The sequence below is a fragment of the Corvus hawaiiensis genome, chromosome 3 (genome assembly GCF_020740725.1).
Source record: "Corvus hawaiiensis isolate bCorHaw1 chromosome 3, bCorHaw1.pri.cur, whole genome shotgun sequence".
Taxonomy (NCBI): Eukaryota; Metazoa; Chordata; class Aves; order Passeriformes; family Corvidae; genus Corvus; species Corvus hawaiiensis.
The window spans coordinates 3,734,142-3,750,521 of record NC_063215.1 but is presented as its reverse complement, the minus strand read 5'-3'; the positions used below and the strand labels follow the sequence as shown (position 1 = coordinate 3,750,521).

At 51.0% G+C, this 16,380-nt stretch overlaps 2 protein-coding genes and 1 long non-coding RNA gene across 3 annotated transcripts; all 3 read left to right on the top strand.

Annotated features, from left to right (window-relative positions):
• Positions 1–3,609: 3,609 nt before the first annotated feature.
• On the top strand, positions 3,610–7,164 carry LOC125323025 (gallinacin-4-like). Its single transcript, XM_048297544.1, has 3 exons — positions 3,610–3,752; positions 4,489–4,575; positions 7,028–7,164. The coding sequence occupies exons 2-3, from the start codon at positions 4,518–4,520 to the stop codon at positions 7,162–7,164; spliced, it is 195 nt and encodes a 64-aa protein (XP_048153501.1). The 5' UTR covers positions 3,610–3,752; positions 4,489–4,517.
• A 3,090-nt stretch (positions 7,165–10,254) lies between these two features.
• Positions 10,255–11,859, top strand: LOC125323016 (gallinacin-5-like). Its single transcript, XM_048297535.1, has 4 exons — positions 10,255–10,413; positions 10,709–10,795; positions 11,380–11,506; positions 11,654–11,859. The coding sequence occupies exons 1-4, from the start codon at positions 10,275–10,277 to the stop codon at positions 11,667–11,669; spliced, it is 369 nt and encodes a 122-aa protein (XP_048153492.1). The 5' UTR covers positions 10,255–10,274; the 3' UTR covers positions 11,670–11,859.
• A 432-nt stretch (positions 11,860–12,291) lies between these two features.
• Positions 12,292–16,061, top strand: LOC125323031. Its single transcript, XR_007202338.1, has 4 exons — positions 12,292–14,425; positions 14,680–14,767; positions 15,198–15,302; positions 15,817–16,061. It is a non-coding gene; the product is annotated as an uncharacterized LOC125323031 (long non-coding RNA).
• The last annotated feature ends 319 nt before the right edge of the window (positions 16,062–16,380 follow it).

Sequence of the window (16,380 nt, the reverse complement as noted above, 5' to 3'; positions counted from 1 at the left end):
CCTCGGGGGCTTGGGGACACAGAGACCGACGGGGCTTCACCAGCCCGAGACCCCTGGAGCTACTGTGCGCTGCCACAAGCCCATTCCGCTATCCCCCAAATTGTCGTGCACCGGCACAAGCGCGCTCCGGCGTCCCCCGGGTTCTTGTGCGGTGGGCACGAGCCCATCCTGATGTGCCCCGGGTTCTTCAGAACTGGCACAAGCCCACCCCACTGTTCCCCGGGTTCTTGTGCACTGGCACAAGCCCACCCTCGTGTCCCCCAAGTTGTTGTGCGCTGGGACGAGCCCACCCCGATGTCCCCCGTGGGACGGCCGTGATGTCCCCGTGCCGCAGGGATGAGCACTAGGTGGCAGCTGGGACATGCCGTGCGCAGAGCCATAAATTAATCCCGTTCCTTTCCCGCCCTACCACAGAGATGAGGCCGTTGTGAAATGGGATCCCGAGCGTCGGAGGTTGCAGGGGACCTCTTGTGTGCATTTGCTTTTTATCCCGAATTCCAGCCCTGCAGCCTCCATGCCTGATGGTTTTTAGAAAATAAATCCCCAGCAGGTCGCTACAGGAAAAGCCACGAAGAGGGGTTTAATTAAGTCAAAATATCACTGATGGTTTTGGTGGTTTTCACAAAATGCTGCAGGAAGCTCCCAAAACTTTGTACATCAGCTGGGCTGTTGGATGTACCTGTGTTCAGGGGCTTTCATATATTTATTGTTGGTTTTTTAAATTTTATTGAGGTTTTTTTGCAACTGGCAAGAAAGCCCAGGCTCTGCTGTGTAACAGGAGCCACCAAACTGCTCAGAAATGTCCTTGCCTGGTTGTCCCTACTCGTGGGAGCATCCCCAGGCTCTCTGTCAGTCTCCAGCACTGCTTTTCACCAGGAACTTGGCATCTTTGCAGCCTCAACTCCATCTGGTTGGGTTTGGGGGCCCTTTGGGTGTAAAGGACAACCTGCTTTCCCTCCTGTCCCACTGCCATGCCCGTATTTGTGTTTCATTAGTTAATGATGTTGAGCTCCTGGGCCCAGCTCCAGCGAAGCATTTTAATAAAGTCAGGGGTGTAATTAGGGCTCTGGAGCCAAGGGAAGCTCAGCCTTGGCTGCCTCTGTCCTCCACAGCAGCAAATACCACGTGGCCCATTCCTAGAAAATCCAATTTTTAGCATACAAAGCACAACTCAGCCTCTAATGGGCACCGAAGCCCCTTCCAGAGCTGAGAGTGGGATGTAGAAGAACCATTTTTGCAAATTCAGCCGTGAGAAAGCTGCCAGGGTCCATGCAGGCACAGTGTGACCCTTCTTGTCACCCACAGGAGATGTGTGAACCTCATCACCTCATCCCCTCCTGTCCCCCAGCACCGTCATTCCCACCCTGAGGCGTCTCAGCTGTCTTTCCTCGGTCTCTTCTCCTGTGTTCCGAGCCAGGAATAAATCCTGTGCCATCATCACCCTGGAACTACACCAGGCAGAGAAGGAGAAAGCCAGAAGGCCTTCCAGAAGAAATTCCCAGAGCTAGCCACCCTCCCCAGTTTCTCTGCCAGCTTCCAGTTGCTCTGGCTGCCTCCCAGCCACCAGTTTGGCTGCACTTTTCTCTGCTGGATTTCAGCACCCAGGAGCCTCTTTTACTAAGAAACTCCTCAGGTCTCCAACAAAGCTACATCCTGGAGAAGAGAAGGCTCTGGGAACACCTCAGAGCTGCTTCCAGTGCCTAAAGGGGCTCCAGGAGAGCTTGAGAGGGACTTCGGACAAGGCATGGAGGGACAGGACACAGGGAATGGCTTCCCAGTGCCAGAGGGCAGGGATAGATGGGATATTGGGAAGGAATTCTTCCCTGTGAGGGTGGGGAGGCCCTGGCCCAGGGTGCCCAGAGAAGCTGTGGCTGCCCCTGGATCCCTGGAAGCAACCAAGGCCAGGTTGGACAGGGTTTGGAGGAATCTGATCTGGTGGAAAGTGTCCCTGCCCATGGCTCCAGCCCTTGCAGCATCTCCACGGCCTCCTCTGGACTCTCTCCAGCAGCTCCAAGGCTTTCTTGTGTTGGAGACGCCCACATCTGGGCTCAGTGCTCCAGATGAGCTGCCCACAGGTGACATCACACAGACCCAGCTGTCCATCACAGTGCTGAGCCCCTTTCCAGCCTAGATGTTTGGCTGCACATCTGTCAGCAAACACCTCACAACACCTCAGGGAAGGGTTTCAGCAACAGCCCCGCCCTGATGGACCCGGGGACCAGAGCACATCTTCTGCAGGTCCTTCCCTTGCCTGAGGTGATGCAGCAGAGCAGCTCTGACAGGTGATTGTGGATAATGCCAGGAGATGCAGAGATTATATTTTTCCTCTGTAAAATGTACATTTTTCTTGCTGTACAATGGCGATTCTCAGAACAGCTGGTCCTGGCACCCACCAGAGCATTTGCCTTCCCGGGTTAGGTGCAAAGGACCCAGTTCCAAAGCTGTTTGTGGGAGCTGCTCTGTAAAAGTGACCACAGCACAATTATATTTAACCACGTTGTGGGACCTAATACTTTCAACATGTGAGTATTTAACCTCAAAAAAAGCAAAAATGAGGAAAGAAAAGCACCCAAAGGAGCAGCCCAGAGAGACAAGAAGCCTCCGGGCAGCCTGAAAGATGCTGAAAAGGCTGTGCTCGAAACCTCAGTGAAATAGTTGCTTTGACTGGGAGAGAAAACAAAGACATCTAAGAAAAATCCCCGCAGGGCATGAAAGGCGAGCCCAGGGAGGCTCTTGCAGGGGATGAGCTCAGCCGTGCTCCAGCAGCTGCCAGAGAACGGCAGCTCCCATGGAACGGGGCCGGCCGGATTCAAGTAGGAAAGAGGGATAAAAAGACGGTGAAGATCCCTTTGCAACCGGAATTTATAGAAATGTCTGTAAATGAGTGGAAAGCCGGGAGCCGTTAGAGGAATCCTTGGTGAGAAAGGAGGATGCTTAAGAGTGCTGTGCTCAGAGAACTCTTCTGTCCCTAGCAAGAGAGTAAAGATTATAATAAAACTAAAATTGCTGGGCATGGGCTGTAAAAATTTCCACGAATAGATATGGCATAAAATATCTTACGTGCCAGGCAGGTAACCCAGTAATGAAAATGATTTGGTGCAAAAATTTGAAAAAAAACAAACCACTTTTTCCTTTTTTATTCATAACACTTAGGGTTTTCCTCTCTCACTTTTTTCCCTACCATTTCCTAGTGCAGATCTTTTCCACGTTCTTGATTGTGCCTTCCAACAGCAGCAATGATGTAGAAATAATCACAGCTCACTAACCCTCTTCCTAAATTTCCAAGGAAGAACTACCTTCCTGTTTAACGTAGGTTTGGTGGGTTTGATTTTAACATCATTCCAGCTGAAGGGGGTTTTTTTTGGCTATGGTGATACATTGTTCATGTTTGTAAGGAAATATAAAACTTCTGAAACTAGATGGAAACAGAGACCTTGAGTGACCTGCTGTGCCCAAAGGGTTGCTCAGAGGGAGGTGGCCCAAGGTGGTTTTTCTCATCTCAACACATTTCCTGAGGCGATGCTGCAATGGTTTGAAAGCCAAACTTCGGTTCCTCTTAGGAGGACGACAGCAAAGAGGATTCATTGGGTGTCCCCAGAGCTCCCCAAAACCTCACTGGCCACCAGAAGGCTGTGGAGGTCAAACATCCCTCACCACCCTCCAGAAACAGCACAAACCCACGCTCTGCTCCTTCATCCGGGAGGTTGACACAGATCCTGGGACTGTTCCAGCCTAGAGCCTCCTCCTACCTGGTAATGACCAAAATATGCTCATTATTCAGCCCCTCTTAAAAGGTTTTGTCCTTCTTAAATGGGCTGGAGACTTCATATCTTTCATGTTTATCTGCATTTTGTTTTATAGCCTTAACTGTGCAGTGACTCCAGTCTGACACGAGCCAGTTCTGGAGGTGTCAAATGTTGATAAGGGAGAAGAGCTTTCATTGGCTGCAGGAAATGCAGATACTCAAAAAATTTATCCTGGAAATCATGTAATTCTTGAGCTGAAGAAAAAGCAACAGCTTCTAAGCAGGAATAAGGAGAAGTTGGATTTTGATTTAATTGCGAAGGAACTTTGTCTGCTCTCCTTTTATTAGACAAACTTGAGAACACTCATGGGTTTGTTTTACATAAATCTAGCAAAAATTGTCTCATTTTCCTTTCTGAATTAACAGCTTTAACTTCCATAAGGCAAATCAAATTTATTGCAATGCATTGCAAAGTATTGAGAAATCAAGGATAAATACCTGGTTACTTGATGTATTAGTTACAAGGGGGTTTAAAATTGAAATTTTTGCATGGAAGTTTTATTCCTGTGCCATGATCCTATGTGTGCTCCAGGAAAACCTTGGGACAATAGACATTATCATGACAAAAATGTGTAATAACTTCTTTTAGGTAACTGCCAGGTCTTGAAGAACATTTCTCCATGTCACTTCTGGGACTGGAGGGACAAACCTCTAACCAATGTCCTGGTCTCCTTTCTCTGCAGTGACCTGAGTTCCCAGCCCACTGTCTGCCATGAAAATCCTTCCTTTTCTCCTTGTTTTTCTTTTGGTGGCATTCCACGGAGCTGCAGGTAAGATGTAAATGAAGGTGAGGGACTAAAGAGAAGATGTTGGTGTCTTGCAAAGGTCTCCTGTCCCCTTTGGAATGTGGCCAAGCTGCCTCCTGCAAAGAATCCTCACACAAATCATTCAAAACTTGTTGGCAGATTACAGATGAAAAATGAAATTAGCAGACAAATACTCCAAGTATCACTTTGAAAGCATGAGGGGCAATCCCAAAATTATCATTCAGCACCAACATTTTCCCTGTTAAACCCTGCAGGATTGTCCTTAAATCACTTTCCCTCTGGGTCACACAACAAACAAATTAAATCATAATCAAATATTGTTAAAGCACACAGAAAAAATAAAAAGGAATCTGGTCCCATGTTTTTCAAATATCCTTTGCTTTAGGAGCTGGGACATGGGGTGGAAAGGCACAAAATCATGAGTTAAGGTTTAAATGCTACTGGCAGCATCTCCTTGGTGGAGAAACCTGTTCAGCCATAAGGGGTGGTGTAGGCTGTGCCTGTTGGGGGGCTGCAGATGAGTCTGGAACCCCAAACCAACTCTATTATCCAGAAAAAGGGATTGTATTTTAATATCAGCCCTGAAAATGGCATGGCTACATTTGCAGGGCACTCTGTGCACAAACAAGGGCTGGTGGAGTTCTGATCTCTGTGGGAACAGGGTGGAAAGCATCCTCTGGGGAAGTAAGGATCGGAAAAGACTGTGATGAATTGCAGAAGAGTAGAAATGTGGGAGAAGTGTCACATATATCCCTGGAGAGATTTAAAATATGTGTGGATGTGGCACTTGGGGACATGGGTTAGTGGTGGACTTGGGAGTGCTGGGTTAACAATTGGACTTGATGATCTTAAAGGTCTTTTCCAGCCTAAATGAGTTTGTGATTCTATGATTCTGTGTGGTTGTCTGATCTTATTCTTGCCTGGGCCCCTGTTTATGGCACTTCCCAGAGGCAGTTCACTGGGCAGAGTTCCTCTGGTCTGTTTTATGTCCTTATTTAACACACAGTGCATGGTTGGGCTGTTTTCAGTAGGATCTTCTGGGTATGTTAAAGCAAGAAATTTATCTGTATCTGGGAAAAAAGTGTTTCTGAGAGCTCAGAGTGCTCACAGTCACCTCTGCAGTGCCCCACAGACAGATAGTTTGAGACCAGGAGTGTTTTACTCACCCTTCCAAGAACTCCTTTATTTCTCCCTGGGATTTTCTGGGTGTGCATGAATCACTCCACTCACATGCTGGGAACCCAGCACACCAGGGATGTGCAGGATGCACTGTGCATATGTAATATCCATTACCTCTCTGCTGGAACGAGCTCCCCATCTCTGAATACGCTGAGCTTAGCGTTGTTCCATGGATGAGCTGGAAACTGGAATTAATTGGTTCATGTGCACTCAGTCAGGTGCATCCAGAACACATCAGCTGCCAGGATACATCTTTATTATTTGACCAAGCAGGGCCAGGAAACCTCCTGCCTAATTGCTAGTCTGCTCCCTGGGGTTGTTTTGATCCTTGACAATTAGCACTTCCAAGGATAAAAGCTGTTCTGGGAATAGCACAGAAGGCAGTTTGAACGCGGGTATCCTATTTTAGCAGGGAATTCAGTTTAGCCGCGTAGGTAACAGCAATTCCAGGCTGTTCAGACCCAGAGGGTAATGCCTGGTGTGCAGGGTTTGGTGGCATGGAAGTGTTGTTCTGCAGGGATTGATTAACTTATCCATGTCTGGGAGCCATCCCTGCGGACTTCTGGACACCAGGACCTGTTTGAGACATGGGTGAAATGTATAAGGAGGGAAACAGCCAAATCTATACAACCATGGAATCAGGGAATGATTTGGGTTGGAAAGGACCTTAAGGATCATCTCGTTTCATCCTCTTGCCATGGGCAGGGACACCTTCCACTAGCTCAGGTTGATCCAAGCCCCGTCCAACCTGGCCTTGGACACTTCCAGGGATAGGACAGCCACAGCTTCTCTGGCCAACCTGTGCCAGGGCCTCCCCACCTCCAAAATAAAGAAATTTCTTCCTAAAACCTAATCTAAATATCTCCTCTTTTAGTTTAAAACCATTCCCCTCTGTCCTATCACTGTCTGTTTACATTAAAAGTCTCTTACCCTCTTTTTTATATAAATGGGACCCTCCCAGATGAGCTGGTGCATCTCTCCTGAACTTCGACCTACAAGGTTTTAAGAGCTGCTAAGTGCCCACTTACTGTTTTCTATCAGCTCTTTGATGCTCGTCCCTAAAATCTGGGTTCCTAAGGGAGTCCTGGGCTTGGAGACACATCAGAAGAAGGAATTAAAGCATTTGCTTGGTTGTTCCACCCACAGACCTCCTCCTCTGAGGAGGAACTGTCATGACTTTGTCAGCTCACAGGGATTAAGCAAAATGCAAATCCCTACCAGAAATAAAATGTCTCCCATTTTTGTTTATTTGTTGGTTTATTTGTTCTTTTTTAAGGTAGAAGCTTGGCAAGACCCAGGAGACCTTACATGGAGTGTGGATATCGTGGGACTTTCTGCCACAGGGGGAAATGCCCTCGTGGCAACGATTACTTGGGGTCATGTCGTTTTGGGTATAATTGCTGTAGATGGTAAGTTTAGGATTTATCTGGGGCAAAGACGACTTCCCAAATTATCATTTGAATCCCAAGTAGCAGGATTTTTCTCAAAATCATAATTCTGGAAACCCTGGAATATTCTTTCCTCTGTGCAGGTTGTAGTGTGGCTGATGGCGGAGAATCTCCGGGAATGATCACTCTTGACACTGTTGGATTCAAGGAGTTGTTGGACCAGCCACCAAGGATTTGCCATTCTCTTTTCAATAAAAGCAAGATCTTGGGAGGTTGCATGGCTGCCCTGTGTGGTGTTGTCATTCATTTTCAATAGTAGTTCATTTCTCAAGTCTTATTTCCACTTAGAATTTTAAACAAGAATTCTGAAATCAATCTAAACTTGCCAGGAATGTGTAGCTCACTAAAATATTTTCCCCTCCTGGGCTGCTGATTGAGAGAGTGCTGGCAAGTTCTTCACACATGCCTGCTAGGGAATTCTCTGTTGTGACTATAACTGGGATCAGTCACCATTTCCACTGAGAGCACAAAAGTCTTCTCCAGTGTGATGCTTCACGGCACCTCTGCTCTGAAAACTTGGGGCTCCCATCTCCCCAGAGCTTTCAGACCAGGGAACAACATTTTATTTTATTATAGGAACTAAAGGCGCACCGAACAGGACAAATTGGTAATTTGAAGTGCGATTTTACCCTTGGTTTTTCTGTCTGATGTAAATTTGGAGTGAATCTGCAAAATTTGTATCAGCTGCAGTAGCAAATCAGGAGGTCAGGGTTAGACCTGTGACATTGCTTGAGGCAATTATAGAAACGTGCAAGGGGCCAATTCCTCGGTGACTTTGATCACTTCTCTTCTAAGAGATTTACCCTGTCCTGCCCTGGACCACAACAGAAACCTCAGAAGGTGCAGCTCCTGTCTCTGCAGCTGTTCCTGCACAGTCAGGAGCATCCTTGTGCTGACATGGAATCCTTGGTGCCCAGAGAAGCTGTGGCTGCCCCTTCCCTGGAAGTGTCCAAGGCCAGATTGGATGGGGCTTGGAGCAACCTGGGATAGTGGAAGTTGTGGGGTTGATTGAGATGACCTTTAAGGTCCCTTCCAACGCAAACCATTCTGGGATTCTGTGAAGGGAGGAGCAGTAATGGTTGACTTTTTAAGGGAAGCAACCAACCCAAGCGCAAAGGACTGACTCAAAGCCCTGAGCTCCCCATTTGTTGCAGAGCATCTGCCCACCCCTCACAGAACCACAGAATCACAGAATGTTTAGGGTTGGAAGGCACCTCTGGAGACCACCCAGTCCAACCCCCCCTGCCAAGGCAGGGTCACCTGGAGCAGGTGATACAGGGACACATCCAGGTGGGTTTGGAATGTCTCCAGACAGGGAACTCCACGGACTCCCTGGGCAGATGTTCCAGTGCTCTGACACCCTCAACATAAAGAATTTCTTCCTCATGTTGAGGTGGAACTTCTTGTGTTTTATTTTGTGACCATTGCTCCTCATCCTGTGGCTGGGCACTACAGAACAGTCTGTCACCATCCTCTGACACCCCTTGGAGATATTTATATGGATTGTTGAGACCCCCTCTCAGTATTCTCCAGACTGAACAGGCCCAGCTCCTGCAGTCTCTGGGCCTGCTCAAAGCAGAGGTTTCTGCAAATGGCTCTGCCACCATTGAAACCACAGCCTTGGGCAGGGCAGGAAGCTGGGCCAACAGCCTCCTCCCAGGGATCTCCCTGGAGGGAAACCTGAGGAAGTTGCCAAGTGGAGCCAAACCAGCAATTTACAGTTGATGTCCTAAGAAGGTTTTGCACAATCCACAGTAGGTGAGTGTTTCACAAACGGGAATGGCACAAGAATTTTGCTCAAAGAGTGAGGACTTTGCAGGGAGGGTTTAGCCCTTGTAATATTAGGTTAATCTGTCTGTGGCCAGCATCACTCAGAATCCAGTCTCATCATGCTTTTAGCTCACCACCACAAATATCTGTCCTTGCCTTTATGGCTGGGGAATGGCTTCAAGAGCCAGCTTAGAGCAACACAGGCTGAAACTCCCTAGGATCCATGCTGTGCATCTCCTCCCCGTTTCTTATCCCAATTCCATCTCCTCAACACTCTACATGTTTAAATTAATAGAATCAGAGAATCATAAAATGGTTTGGGTTTGAAAAGACCTTAAAATCATCTAGATCCAACTGCCCTGTCATGGGAAGGGACATCTTCCACTATCCCAGGTTGCTCCAAGCCCCATTCAACGTGGCCTTGAACACTTCCACTTCCACTTTAGCTGATGCATGTGCTAAAGGGCAACAGCACAGAGATGCAGCTAATTGCCACCTTAATGAAGCTCTGTAAGGAGCCTGAATACTGGCTGTAGCTGCTTCCAGTCCCTTGCCTCCTGGGGTTTTGATGCCAAGACAGCTCAGCAGATATTAAAAAAAATTGGGGCATGGCCTTTTCCCCTTTTTCCTGACTGTGTTTGTAGGATCAGGATTTCCTTCAGTGGTGAAGGAAATAAGAAGCTCTCCTGAGTGCTCTGACTACCATGGCAGAGTTGTAGTGATCCTCCTGGGTACAGATCTGCAAATACTTTGTACAATTTCCCTCACTGGGGAGTGAAAAAAACAATGAAATATGGTGAGTTGTTGGAATCAAAGGAATATTCATGTATTGCCCAGAGGAGCTGTGGCTGCCCCATCCCTGGAAGTGTTCGAGGCCAGGTTGGATGGGGCTCTGAGCAACCTGCGATAGTGGAAGATGCCCCTGCCCACGGCAGGAGGATGAAACCTCCTGGTCCCTTCCAAACCAAATCATTGTGTGATTCCACAATTCATGTGACTGCTCAGTGAATTCACATCATGCACGAGTGTGTTTTTAACATCCATCCACAAACACGTACCCATAACGTTTGATGAACCCGCAGCAACGCTGGGAACTGAATGAAGATGCACCATCAAACAATAAAGGGTTACACACAGCAAACTCCACCAAACAAAGTCACAATTAAAGCTTGTCCTTCCCGGGATTGCCGGTTGGATGGGGATGTCACCCCAAGTGGCGTCTTCCCGGTTATTTTCAAGCGAAGCATAGAGAGCACGCTTCCCGTGGGGGGAGGAGGACAGAGCTCCTTTGTGTGGTGAAAGCTGATGGTTTGCCAAGGCCTAACGAACAGGGATGCTGTGTGTGCGTCCCCAGAGGTGTCCAGCAAACCGCAGAACCGAGCGGCCCTTACGCAAGACGGGATGACACAAGATCCTGGGCTGGAGGCCTGGGAATCTTTCTCAGGTGTCAGAGGAGGAAAGCTCTGCTTGTTTTTCTCTGCCAGGGGAAGAAACAGAAAAAGGAGCTTTGGGGCTGGGCATTTTGAGGACTCAGCCCTCCCAAGGGACATTGTGCCACGTGGAGAGACCAAACTGCTGCTGCTGGTGCCAGGAAGCTCCGACCCTGGGCTGCCGAGTGCATCGTCCCAGCAGTGACTGGTCACCATCCCCTCTCCTCAGGTTTGTCCCCGTGCAGGTGCTACACGACCTGCAGGAAAGGACCCTCCCATTCACCTCTGCTTCCTTTCTCTTCTCCCCAGAGCTGCGACCCTGCCGGCCACTCCCAGGCATGCGGCTCCTGCCTGTCCTCTGTGCTCTGCTCCTCCTGATGCTCCAGGGAGTGAGAGGTAAGAAATGTGGGGGGGTTGTCCTTTGTCAGTGTTTTTGTAGGGAGGATTTGCCAACTGAGCTGGTGAGGCACGTGTAAGTTGTGCTGGTGGCTGTGCCATCCTCCCTGGCGTCTCTCTCACCCCACAGCTTTAAGGAGAGACTCCAGCTGCAGGTTCTGCTGTTGGGACCAGAGCTGGGACATTGTACTAAAGCCCTCATCCTTCCCAAACTGGGATTTGCTCCCTCTCCATGCCTCCTGACCCTTGTCTTTCTGAGTCAGCAGCACAGGGCACAGCAGCCCTGCTGGAGAGGAGGAGGAGAAGGAGGAGGGAGGAAGGGAAATCCTGCTTCCACCTTCGGAGTTCTCCCTTGGTCCAGGAGGGAGGCAGCAGGCACGATGGAGACCTCTCCAGGAGCCTGCTTAGGGGTGTAGTGAGTGTCTCCCATCCAAGTGCTGTAAACTCACCTCGATTTCTGCTGCACACACCTGCTCAGCATTCGTGGCAGGGGACAAGCAGGGCTGGGCTAACGCTGGCCACGCAGGGAGCAGGGGCTGTGCTCAGCATCTCGGCTGAAAGTCTCCTCTCTCCGTGCCCTGCAGGGCTGTCCCCGGGCCGAGCATCAGCCCAGGACTGCGAGCGCCGCGGGGGATTCTGCTCCCACCGCTCCTGCCCGCCGGGGATCGGCCGCGTCGGCCTCTGCTCCGAGCAGGAATTCTGCTGTCGGATGTAAGTTTAGGTCTGCCCGGAGGGCTCAGGTTGCTGCCTGTTGGGGAAGAAGAAAGGGGAATATGCAGCCCAGGGGGACAGGGACATTCCTGAGCCCTCGCTGCTGCCCTGGCTGGGACAGGCACTGCCAGACCTTTCCTCCCGCAGGCGGTGGTATCCCTGATGGGCTCCTGGACCCCCGAGCAGGACACCAGCCCCTGCCCTCTCTGCATGGTGGGGACGATGCTGCCTGGAGGCACCAAGGACTGCCAGGGGCAGCAGCAACCCTGGACAGCCAGACCTTGATCCCGTGGGAATCCCTTATCCCAGTGTCGCCAATACAAGGTGGTGGTCATTCCCGCTGCAAAGATGTGTGTCCTGGGTGTGCATCTCTTTCCTCTGCGTGTAGGGAAGGGCAGAGAGGACAGGGGGAATTCCTGACAGACATGGACGCACAAACACTGTCCCACTACCCACCCTCTCTCCGTGCTGGCTTCAGCCACACCAGCATCTCCACCCATGGTGGGAGGGAGGACACATGTGACACTCACAGGGACCAGCCTTTTGGCTCAGCGAGGGGACCCCAGCACTGCACACTCAGGGTTAGGGATGGGGGTTTCTACGACACCCCTAATTTCAGTGGGGACCTGCTGGTTGTCCACTGGCTCCCAAGCTGGGCCAGGAGTCCTCGTGGGGCTGTTCTATGGGACACATACTGCTGTGATGTCCTTGGGTCCCTCCCCAGCTGTGGGGCCTGGGTGGGGGGCACCAAGGGGTTGTTGTGGGGTCCAGGAGTGTCTGAGGGGTGGGAGAAGTCATTCTGCTCCAGAGGGACTGATGGCTGTGCCATGGGGCTTCTCAGGAGCTTGGGATTGAGTTGGGCGTCAGTGCTGGGAGGGTTCAAGACCTGGGGTAGGGGTGGGGGGCTCAGTTAGGAGCCCAGGTGGGTGGATGATCCTTGTGGCAGATGCAGCATGCTCAGCTCAGGGGTGCCATGGGGGTGGCCCCTGCACTGCCATGGGGCAGTGACCTTGGGCCTGCAGGGACAGGGGACACCCACTGCCCCCCTCCATGGAGCAGGGCAGCCAGGGGGTAGAGCAGCCTCTGCTGGGGCATTGGGCATTGCTGTAGGTACAGAGAAGGCCAAATCAGGATGCCAGATATGGGTCCAACTCTGAGTCTGGGTCAGCAAGGCCAAGCTGCAGCTCTGATGGGGTCGAGCACAAGATGCCCAGGTCAGAGCAGCTCCCCTGGGCAGGGTTGGCCCCAGCTGTGGCCTCCCTGCAGTGGGGACCAAAAGCCCTTTCCACACCTGGCTGTGCTGGCCCTGGGCTGGTCCTGAGAATGGTTCCAAACCTCCATGAGTGAGGATATTCCAAGGTCCTTACACACACAAAGACCCATCAATAGACACCCAATTCTACTTCTATGGATTGATGTTCAAGGGATGTCCCCATCATGTATCAAATCCGTGTTGGACGGGGCTTGGAGCATCCTGGGATAGTGGAAGGTGTCCCTGCTCATGGCAGGGGTGGAATGAGGGAATCTCTAAGGTTGCTTCCAAACCATTCCAGGATTCCATGCATGTCTCTGAGAGATGACACCAGATCCTGTGTCCCTGATTCATCCAACCTCAAGCCCCATTCTTCTCTCCAGGATCCAGCTCCAAGAGCTTTGGTCTCTCTGATCAATGGACCAGAGCTCTGCAGACACACCACAGACATTGTTTGGACAAAAAAGGGTTAGAAATAAAGTTTACTAGGAACATAGGACAGATAATGAGAAGCATGTAGGGCGTGGCCAGAAAGCAGCCATGGATACATTGCTTCTTTCTGTCTCATGACCTTTCCTCCATGAGACGCCTTGATCTTTATGTTGCTAAAACACCACAGAATTCCTATAAATCCAAAAACTCTCCTGATCAAGTCCACATCTCAAGGCCTGATAAGGCCCTAGTCACCTTCCTTCACTAATCTCCCATAGATTGTATATTTTTACGCAGCATTTTGCTGCTGTTGAACCACATTTGTGGATTTTGTACCAAGTAGGGCAGTTTTAAAAGCAGTGGATTCAGACAGAATGAGGTGAGGTATGGTCTCACCTGATTGCATTTCCTCTTTTCATTGTTTATCTGAGTAGACATCAGAAAGGCAACCCTAAGGTTATCACTTCCTGGCAGGTCAAATGCAAGTCCCCTTGGCAAGGATGAAGCTGTTCTTGTCACGTTAAAAGAGAAGGAAATCAAAATTTTTTTAATGTTTCTGTGCATCGCACAGTACGAGCTCACTAAGCAAACTGACGTGACCGGAAGAGACAGATATTTTATCAAAGAATCACAGAAGGGTTTGGGGACAAAGGGGCTTTTAAGGTCATCCAATTCCAACCCTCCTGCCATGGGCAGGGACACCTTCCACTATCCCAGATTGCTCCAAGCCCCATCCAACCTGGCCTTGGACACTTCCAGGGATCCAGGGACAGCCACGGCTTCTCTGGGCAACCTGTGCCAGGGCCTCACCCCCATCATAGGAAAGACTGGTTGGGACTGGTTCCTACTTCTGCCTGCACCCACCAGCCTGTTTTGCCCATCCCAGGCAGTTAATGCCAGGCAACCACAGCCCGGTGCCGCTGTGCCGCGGGTGTCACAAGAGGTGTTGCACGGGGACAACGGTGACGATTGCAACAGCCCCAGGAGGCACCTCAGCCGCTGCCATTGCATCAGAGAGGGATAAGGAGAAGCCCCAGCGTCCCCACATGGATGGGTGGCTTTGTGATTGGCCAAGGGGAGATGTGTCAGCAAAAATCATTGAATGTCCCCATGGCTTGCAACGATATAAAATCAGAGCGTTTTGGCCAAAAAAGTGCTCCTTGGACCCAAGGGCCACTGGCCACAAGTGATTCCTGTTGGGTTTGTTGCTGCCTGAACACCAAGATCTTCATCAGGTAGGTGACTGTGGGGTCTCCTGGAAAAGGATCAGATGAGGGAATGGATTTCCTAGAGACTGAAACATCATGAAATGCTCCTGAGGTTGGCAGGGTATCACAGACCGAAGAATTGTTTTTAAGAGGAAAGTAGAGGAATCATCTTCTGCTGTGGCTGGAAGCAGCCCCTCTGCAGTGTGGTGAACCACAGAGCCCAGGCTCCTGCACCACCTGGGGTCCTGCATGTCCCCATTGCCTTGGTGTCCCCTCTGCAGCCCTGTGAAGAGCCGCGAGAGGCAGCAGCCATGAAGATCCTGTTCCTGCTCTTCCCCCTGATCCTCCTGCTGGTGCAGGGTGCTGCAGGTGAGAGGGGAAGAGGGGAGATGGGGACAGGTGTGATCCTCCACTACTGGGGTTTTCCATGTCCTGAGATGTGGGATTAGTGGGAGTGATGCAAAGGTAAGGGGGGATTGAGGTGTTTGTCCAGTGGTTGTTCAACAGGACACAGACTTGGAGTGGAGAGAGACCATGGAAGTAGAATCCTGGTTTCTTTTGTGGGTCAGGAAGGGGTTTGGTTTCAGGCTTCCACCCTGCACCCAGCTGTTGCTGTTTGGGTGCCTCTGGATGTTCTTTTGCCCTGCATGTGATCTTTGCTGTGGGGAGGTTGGAGCTGAGCCCATCCACTGGCCAGAAATGCACAAACAGCATCAGCCTTTTGCAACCACACACTGCTCTCCCAGATGATTGATTTAATTGTTCTGTGTTTCTTTCCCCATGGAAACCCAAAATGCAGCTGGATGCAGGCAAAGAGGGGGATACTGCACTTACGGGAGATGCCAGTTCCCTGCAAGACCCATTGGAAGATGCACACTGTACAGTGTGTGCTGCAAGAGATAAGGTCTGGAGTCCTGGCAGAGGAAAGAATTTCCTCCTTTGTTCACAACGAAATGTATTGCAAATTTATTTCCTGTCAATGTCTGATAAAGAACCTCCTGTTTCATTCCTTGTGGGAAAGATGCCCAAGACGGGAGGGAAAAATCCTTCTGGGTATGATCTGCCCTGAGTGGGGCTGCAGCAGCCCCAGGTCAGCCAGGGCCTCCCCACTCTCCTCCAGCCCCAGGAGGCTCATTCAGGCTCTGCACAGGACTCACCAAAGCCACCAAAGAGTGAAACACTCCCTGTCCTTGGGCAGCACCGAGGACATGATCCAGGTTTTGCTGCATCTGCACACACTCGGAGCCAGGGCTGCCAGCACTGAGATAGCCCAGGTCCAACCTGTCTGCACCAAGGACTGCAGCTCACCTCCCCAAGCCTGAGTCTGCTGCAGCACACACTGGGCGTTGCAGGGCAGGGGGAGAGGGTGGCAGGACAAGTTACAGCAGCTGATGGGCTTGTCTGTTTTCTTTGCACAGTATGTAGGATCAAGACCTGAAATTCCTGAGAAGGACATCCTGCTCACTTCTGGCTCCTGGACCCATCTCCTGATGTCCCCTCCCGTCCCTGCCTGTGCCGTGCCCAGCTGCGGTGACAGCAGCAGTGGCAGCTGCTCCTGCTGGGCGCTGCTGGGCTGGAGCCCTCTGCTGCCAGCGCCGGTGTCTCTGGGGCAGGGGCTGCTTTTCGCGGCTTGAATAAAGACTTTGAGCACGTTGGCATTGCAGGGCTGGGCCGTGTGTGCGTGTGCTGCTGCCGGAGGGGTGCTGTGCCTGCTGCCTCTGGGGGTGGCACTGGCTTGGTGGCAGCACAAGGCCCTGGCGATGGTGCTGGCGGTGAGCAGCGTGTGTGTCCCTGGGGATGCTGCTGCCTGGCCGTGCTTTGGGGATGCTGAGCCTGGCAGTGCCTGCTGGGCCAGGCTGTGTGGGGTGCCTGTGCTGGAGCTGCCCTGCACACGCTCTCCCTGTTGGAAGTGGCATCCCTGAGCTGGTCCTGCCAGTCCCAGGTGTCCCTTGTCCCTCACAGCCACGGCCTTGTGTGCAGAG